The sequence below is a fragment of the Gossypium hirsutum genome, chromosome A05 (assembly GCF_007990345.1).
Source record: "Gossypium hirsutum isolate 1008001.06 chromosome A05, Gossypium_hirsutum_v2.1, whole genome shotgun sequence".
Taxonomy (NCBI): Eukaryota; Viridiplantae; Streptophyta; class Magnoliopsida; order Malvales; family Malvaceae; genus Gossypium; species Gossypium hirsutum.
Window position 1 is genome coordinate 64,687,149 of NC_053428.1, and position 8,296 is coordinate 64,695,444.

The 8,296-nt window shown below is 33.9% G+C and overlaps 1 protein-coding gene across 1 annotated transcript; it reads right to left on the bottom strand.

The window, feature by feature from the left end:
• Positions 1–272: 272 nt before the first annotated feature.
• Positions 273–5,120, bottom strand: LOC107957048 (KH domain-containing protein At2g38610). Its single transcript, XM_016892477.2, has 7 exons — positions 4,780–5,120; positions 4,530–4,618; positions 3,383–3,534; positions 1,895–2,011; positions 1,651–1,767; positions 1,331–1,474; positions 273–1,061 (listed from the first exon to the last, which is right to left on the bottom strand). The coding sequence occupies exons 1-7, from the start codon at positions 4,857–4,859 to the stop codon at positions 915–917; spliced, it is 846 nt and encodes a 281-aa protein (XP_016747966.1). The 5' UTR covers positions 4,860–5,120; the 3' UTR covers positions 273–914.
• Positions 5,121–8,296: the final 3,176 nt, after the last annotated feature.

The window sequence follows — 8,296 nt, forward strand, 5'->3', positions numbered from 1 at the left end:
TTTATAGATACTACAGTACTAATAGCAAAACTGGACCTAACAAATTTAACTACTACCATTTAATTCAATAATATCAAAATCTAAAAGGTACAAAAGCTAAAATTGACCAATTCAAAAAGTAAAAGCTTAAGAGTACAAAAACTAAATCCACAATTTACATATGGTATAGGGACTAATAACATAATTTGACCTATATTTTAACATAGGTAAAAGTGCAAGAGGAAAAGTAGATAAGATAACCTCCATTGACAAAAGTTCCCAAGGGACAGATCTTTGAGAATCTTGAATAAATTTACTTCATTGAAGCTATAAAGATACAAATTCCATCTGACCACTAAGGGAGGCTTTGAAATGCTTATGCAGGGATAATAACAATAATAATAATCTAAATAAAATTTTAACCAACATAAAACGACTGAGAGAGAAGATGAAGATCCATATGCTACTATATTGTAGGTCCAACTTAACGCTATACTTCTTCATATAAACTACAAAAGAAAGGAAAGGAGACAAGCAAAGGAACAACAAATATGACACACCTACAAAACTCAAATCGACCACACCAAGGCCTAATACTAGCAACATATATACATTCCACACTCCTCAAAACTCCGCTAACACAAGAATAAATCCAATGAATGTATTGAGTTTACAGGAAAACTGACCTCACAGAACCTAAACTTGAGAGCCATCTATATATTTCTTTTTCTTTGTTCATTTTTGTTCCTCTTTAGTCCGAAGAGCAAAACAAATTAATAATGAAAAGCCCATCAGAAAAGCTCACCAGCAAAAACTGTTAACCTAATATTTTCAAGCTGTGCTGAATTGATCTGTATCAGAATTCAGAAGGTATACTTTGGCTAAGAAATTCTGGAGCACGTTGGATCATTTTCAGATGATTTATGGTTAAACTCTCAGTATCCTGTTTTGGGGCGCTTCATTCCACTGGAATTAAAAGGAGAAACACTACCACTTGGACCAGGACTCTCCTCTCTGAAATTCGAATTTAGCATTGCCAGTTCACGTAGTTGCTGCCTCTTAATAAAATCTTGCGACTCATCCTACATACGAGAATATAAAGTTTTGAAATTCGTGAGATTAAAATCTTTATTAATAAGCAAGTTGATAAAAGGAAAGGAGAATGCAAGGAAAATTATTCCGCACAACAATCATGAGGACACCAACAATTTTTGACAGAGGAAACAGTTCACACAACAGAAGCAGGAAATTATACTGAATAAATAATGGAGTTTCAAAATGGAAGCCTATATCAAAGTAACCTTCGGCTAATATACTTTCCAGAAGAAAATATCAAGATTGCGGTACATACCACAGGTTTGAGTAATTCTTCTATGATTTCCTGCGCCTGTCTAAGCCTTATATCAACAACATTAGCAGGTAAATCAGCCTCAATCAAAATGTGGAGAGGATCATTCAGGTGCTCATATCCAGGCCGACCTCTCAGCTTCTCTTCCTTTAGATGGAAAAAGCATGAAAAACTATTCAATTTTAATGTCAAAGGAACATGATGAGGAACAATGTCATTGCATCTTTGTCAGTTCAGCTAAATCACAATTGAGACAAGTAGCTGAAACTAATGGCATTAGACCACTACAATAACAACAATAGTAAAAACTTTGGTAGCTTTACCTTGTCCGGATCCTTTATTGATCCTTTGCCTCTAATGTATACACGACAGCCAGTAGTAGCTTCTACCCGCTTTAATGAATTGCCTCTAGGGCCTAGAAGTCGACCAACAAAATTGAACTAAAAACAAAGGAAAAGCAGAGTCTTGTAATCAATAAGCATAAAAAGGTTTGTGCATTCAATTGAAATCTTAGAAAATAATAAATTTTTTAATCCAAAGCACTAGCATTTTTCATATAAGGCTTACTGTTGGATATGTATCAACAGGAATTTCAAGACGCAAAATCCTCTTCACAGTGTATGAACTTGGGCTTGCTGGAGCACCTTGCCAGTCCATTGTCACTCCAGGAGGTCCACTTAGTCTCTGTCGAAATACAAAAATCAACAGTAACACAAAATATCTGAAGGCACAATTCACTTGACTTTCCAAGAACACATTCTCAATGCTTCATTAAATAAAAGGAACTAAAATTTTACAAAATATATTTAGAATTCTACATAGTTGAAATAAGAAATGAGCCGAAAAAAGGGAACAAAAGTTGAAAACATCCTACCAACTAAAAATGAACTGATAGATAGCCACTATATTTAGTGGAAATCTTTGCACTTCAAGCAAATGCAGGGGCATCAAATTTAGTTTAATTATTTAAAGTTTGTGCTTATGTTACTTTATTTGTCTATGTTTTGTATTTTTTATTAAATATTTAATGTGTCGTGTGTTTTACGTTATTAAATACTCTACTAGAGGGTTAATAGGATCAGTTTTTAATTCTAATTATGAGAATTTTAATAAAGAAGGTTGCTGGAAATACCAGAACCTTACCCTTTCATCCCACTTAAGTTGTGTTTACTATTTTCTTTCAATTTCTTAGCTGTTCAGATTTCCCTCTCCATCACAAGCACTTTAAAATGAAAATAACGTTTGACAACCATTTTGGAAAGGAAATAAACTTGATTCTCATGTGTTTACTCAAGAGGATCATCGTTAACTAAAATATTGGAGATTAAACTATCATTTTTCTAGAGTCATCAACCAGATGTAAAGAGGATTAGATGAAACTCAAATATTCACCATTTGGCAGGAATGCTTCCATTTAGTGACAATTGGGCCATTGTCCATGTTCTTATTTCATGAATTTAACTTTGCAACCAAAAACAGAAAAACCATAATTTTAGAAGTCAGATAGTTTTCATATTAGCGAATAGGTTCATTCAGTTATGCCTATGTTGCACCTCGCAACAGATTGAAAATGTGGGCAGCATTTTTTGTGTATTTCTTGAATGGAAAAATGATACATATAATGAGCCAGGTAAGGTATGGAACTAAACTCATAACCCTTCAAGATGGTCTGCAATTTGAAGCTCTTATAAAATTCTATGAACTGATTTTAGACTTTATTGGTCATACTAATAAAGCAAGAGAAAATGCTTCGAAATTAATTGATTATTTGTTGTCTTTATGATGCCAAATTACAACAAGGCTTAGATGTCATGATTCTCCTGGGCAATGTTCTAGACCTTCATATTATAATGGCGGTTACCATATATAATCTTAAAGCAAATATCAGAGAATAAAAAGCATAAAGAACTTGTCACTTTAGTTTCTTGTCAACTTATAGGCATGACAGATATATTGTGTGTTTAAAAGAACTCAATCAACTAAAGCAAGAGAAAATGTAGATTACACACACAGAAAAAATTGAAGATGCTCAATGAAAATCTTAAAAATAGTTACCTCTTGAGGAAGACTATTCCAGCTACCTAATCCTGTCCCATAGACATTTGACATAAGGTTTGAAGAAGCCATAGGACTGGGGCTTCTATGCCTCAACCGGTCAAAGTCGCCAAATCCTTGGTTAGACATCATCCCCGAGACCCGAAATATCTCTGCATATGAAGACAGCTACATATGAGAATGGATGAAGTTATGAAAATGTATCCTGAAAGGAGTATAGCATCCAAAACAAAATCACAAAGACACAAAAGGACTACAGTGGCTTATGAAGATTGTAAAGTACAGATAGAACATTGGCCACAGGTAAAATAAAACCAATCAAGGCAAGAATTATAAAAGACTTGGAACCTAAATTCTGAAATAAATAAGTAAACAAACCAAAAAAGAAAAAATCAGCTAGCTGGAAAATATATAAAAGTATCTCCAATGCAAAATACAGGGATGCATGCCATACACCTTCAGAAAGCATTTATTGTCCAATCAAATCAAGATAATTAGCTAAAATCCTTGCACTCAGGTTCAATATCAGAAAGATTTTCTGAAATTCAAATTTAGCAGAAGAGTTGGTCTTACAAGTGCTACTCCTTTTCCATCCTAGCTTTCCAATGTTCAGACTTTCTTCTGAACACATAAGTAAAACTCCCAACCCTAATAAGCTTTTAAAATAAAAGACTTAAGAATCTCTTCAAATGCATTTTTGAGAAATACATAGCACTTCAACCAAATGGGGATCCCAGGTAGACCTGAGGCTTGGAATTTTTGATACTCAAGAATGCGTGCCAGTTGAAGGTGATGGTATTTTAAGCCCACTTGATTAAAACAACAACGACGATCACGACTGTCTTTGTAATGAACAACTAATACAAGCATTGAGGCACTATCCAGAACACAATGGTGCGGTTAGAGTTATCATGTTTCTGAATTGGAAGGCATAGCGAACTAATAAACTTTTAAGTCAAACATATTATCAAGCCAAGACCATAACAATCAAAGAGGATAAATATTAACAAAGGGAACAAACTTGAACATCTCACCACTAGACCCTATCAGACTGATCTAACATGAGTAATTCAGAAACCAGAACAAACCCAGAAAAAAAAAAGAAAAAGAAAACCTAGATCCAAGAGAGTGAGAGTAAAGTAGTGACCTTGATTTAGCAGGCGGCTACATATCGGAAGAACTTGCAAGAAAGGTCCAAGCTTTTGATGCTCTGCCAACAGCTCTGATAAGTACTGACTGAGAAAAAGAAACCCAAAAACCCACATAGATCAAAGAATTGTTAAACCCAAAAGGAAAATAAAAATACAAATTGAGAAACATCAGCAAAAGTCAGCCTGTTTTCTTTCCTTTGTTATTAATATGGTTGAGAAGATGGATATGAAGTTCTTTTTGTTTACCTCTCAACCTCTGGAGTGCTTCTAATTTGAGGAGAAGCAGCTCTTGCAGGTGAGAAGTTGGAATTGTACAGACCTGACATATTTTTGCTTTCTAGGATTCAATCCTTCGAAGAAATAAAAGAACGGGATTTTGATTAAAAAAACATTATAGTAGTTGTTGGAAAACCATAATAACATCAAAAAAGAAGAAAAGAAATATAATTAAAAAAAAACAATAGAAGTGTCAACAGCTGTACTAGAAATTTGCAGAAAGCAACTCTTTAATAATTTGATATTTTTCTCATATTTCAATTAATTTTCTTTTTCACAATTTATCTACTTCATCCTACTATAGATAAACTCGGATATTGGTATGCGACTAGCCTATTTGATTAACTTTAATTGTCTTTTTTTGAAATTACAATTATTATCGAAGAATTGATTATCAAACTAATAAATAAAGCTACCAATTTAGTTTAGTTGAAATTGTTGGTATTGCAACAATTATGAGAATTTGTGTTCGAACACTCTTCAACCTATATTATGCTTTGATTTAAGATTTAGAGGACATCAAACCCACTTGAAAACTTAATCTAATTTAAAAGGTAAACAAGGATATATACATATCATTTTATAAAAATAAATGTTAATTATAACAACTTTATTAACCCATGAAGTTGATAAAGGGATGGAAGGGTGGTTTGGATGGTAGTTCACTTGGGAACGAGGCAAAAAGCCACTAAAGATGATCTGAATGTTCTATGGGTTTGAATTTTAGAAGGAAAGAATGAGATCTGGAATGTGACTTAGCCTTCTTTAGCTATTGTTGTAGGTTTCTTTTTTTTTATATATATTAGGAGATAGGGTTGCCTACATGTTTAGAGACTACTAACAATGAGATCATATATTGTTCCCTTGCGTGGGAAAATGAATTTATCAATCGATGCTCACTTGCATTGGTGGCAAGAAGGTTGGTATATTCTTCTTACCCCTAGCGGCTGCACTATGCAAGAAGTTAAAGGTTCCAATGTCAACTACGAAACAATTTGTAAAGCCAAAGAAGAGCTTTATTAGTAATTCGATCTACACCCAATACGTTAAGCTTCAACAAAAACAAATCATCGAAAGGAACCACGGGAGCAAAAGATGAATGTCCCGCAATTACTGAAATGAAAGGGTAAAGAAAAAAGTCAACCAAGCCAAGGGTTGAGTGAGTTGCCCGACATGGAGTGGATGATTAGGTGGATGTAAGAGATGTCTCCGATGGGCACCAATTATGCAATGAGGCATAACTTGCAAGTGCCCAATCCACCACCAAATACCCACCCATGCCATTCTACAAGAAAACCAAGTACGATGAAGGGGAGGAGGAGTATGAAGACGAGGATATCGATGATGAGGAAGAAAAAGGTGAAGAGCCAGCCCACGACTACAACCTCAATGACATGTTCCAATCGGAACAACCCACAGTATGAAGGGTCAAACTTCACAACTTGGGCCAAACCAGCTTGAACCAGTCTGCGGGTCGGAAGGCTACTAAGATTGCTGTGGGTCGTGGTAAAAGCAAGGCCATACAAGGGCGATCAATCGGCATCCAATTCTGATTAGTTTTGAACTTTAATTTTATTTTATTTTTGAGATTGTAATATTTTTAAACTTGGATGATATTATTTTTATTTTTTTGTTTAAGTTATATTTTATAAATTGCAAAAAAATAAATGGGTGTTAATTCTATGTAGAAACCTTAAACATTAGATGACACTATAATTTGGAGCTAAATTGACACGAGGAAGATCACCCTACTATCTTTAAAGCACTTTTGCGAAAATCGGGTAGTCTTTTCTCTTATCTTTTAGGGTGTACATTAGGGATAATGTGCCAAATAAAGTATGGAGGTAACATAGAAAAATTTCAAAATTTTTAAATTTTTGTTACTTGTTTTGTTTGTTTTAGTAGTTTAATTTTAATTTTTGTGTGCTTGTTTGTGCTCCAGCCTATAGAAATACAAGTGATTGGTTAGGAACATGTAAATAAGATTTTGTGTATAAATTGTAAATTTAGCTTGATAGTAAATGATTTTAGGTTGTTTAATATTAAACTAATTTTTCCACTTTGCTAAACTGTAAATAGGTAAAAGTGCGTTAAGTATACCAAATAAAAAATAAGTACACAAAGAAACATATATGTTTGTTTGAATTATAGGTTGTTAGAATGACAAAATGCAGTTAATTGATTTCATACACATTACCTAGGGATGACCTAAGGCATTATTTGGTAACCACTAGAGGTAAAAAGTCGATCCTATGCATAAATTCCCTAGTACCTTATTTTGGGCCTAATTCCATTTTCTTTATAAACCTCGAATGAAACTGTAAGCCTAATGTATAATCTATTGATCCTTTTTCTTGGTCTCAAAAATTATATGCATGAACTTAGATATAGGGCCATTAATATTGAGGGTTAGGTAGATACATAAAAGAGGTTTCAAAATAAGAAAGAAAATTTTGAACGAAAAATAAGGAACGATATAATATAATAAGTGCATGATTCTTGCAAGCTTGTGTCATACTGAAATGATCGGGTGAACAAAAGCATTGTAAAGGTCAAAAGCAAAGCAAGAGTTATAAAATCATAGAACAAATAAAAGCAAAGTGAGTGAAATGAGAGTGAAATAGAAATTTTTGAGGAAAAAGAGAAAAACTTTCTACTCATTTTTGCACATGTAACGCCCCTTGACTCGACTCGATTGACCGAATTCGGATCTTGAGTGTTACTACTTAATTATGGTAGACTTATACAAATTTTATACACGTTATTACATTTCATACTGAATAATACCTCTCATTTTCATTTAATACAATTTGACTTGCGTCTAACATAACTTACAAATGCACATCATACCCTAATAGTTGGCAAAGTCTTACAAAAGAATTACTTCTATACATGTAAAATCATTCGACACCATTCTTTTTTATATTGTTTGGGGTTAAGATTTTGAATACTTTTACGTGGTTAACCCATTCTATGCGAACAATAGGGGAATTCGCCAAATAGTTTCCTTGGATTAATTTCGTGACTCGTAAAACTCAATCATACCCGTGCGATTCCACTTTGTATGCATAAGTGCCCTACTTCACCCTTTCCTTGGTGCAGCCCTAGCGTCATCCCTCATGGCATCACTCATACCTGAAACATAAAACATTCAAGATAAGTTCAATAGAACTTAGTGAGACTACCCCTTTTTTACCTGTATTCGTATCCCAAACTTTCTTCATTAGAGTCTGCCCAATCGGCATTGTCTCTAATTTGCCACAAAGGTATCTTCCACCATAAAATATTTATGGCCATCTTCCATAAATACTACCCACAAAGGCTTCCTTTATAGATTTGCCACAAAGGCATCTTCCATAACATTCAACACGAACAACACATTTAATAAAAATAGCCACGAAGGCTCCATATAATAGATTTCCGTCATAAAGGCACATTTACCAGATTCAGCCACAAGGGCTCTTATACAATAGAGTTAGCCGCTAAG

Bases quoted from the DNA above. Each gene is read 5' to 3' on its own strand.
- LOC107957048 (XM_016892477.2), bottom strand. From the start codon at position 4,859: ATGTCAGGTCTGTACAATTCCAACTTCTCACCTGCAAGAGCTGCTTCT. The intron at 3,535-4,529 runs GTCACTACTTTA...CTTCATATGCAG, and splicing joins TAGCCGCCTGCTAAATCAAG to AGATATTTCGGGTCTCGGGG. The intron at 2,012-3,382 runs GTAACTATTTTT...GTATTTCGACAG, and splicing joins GGAATAGTCTTCCTCAAGAG to AGACTAAGTGGACCTCCTGG.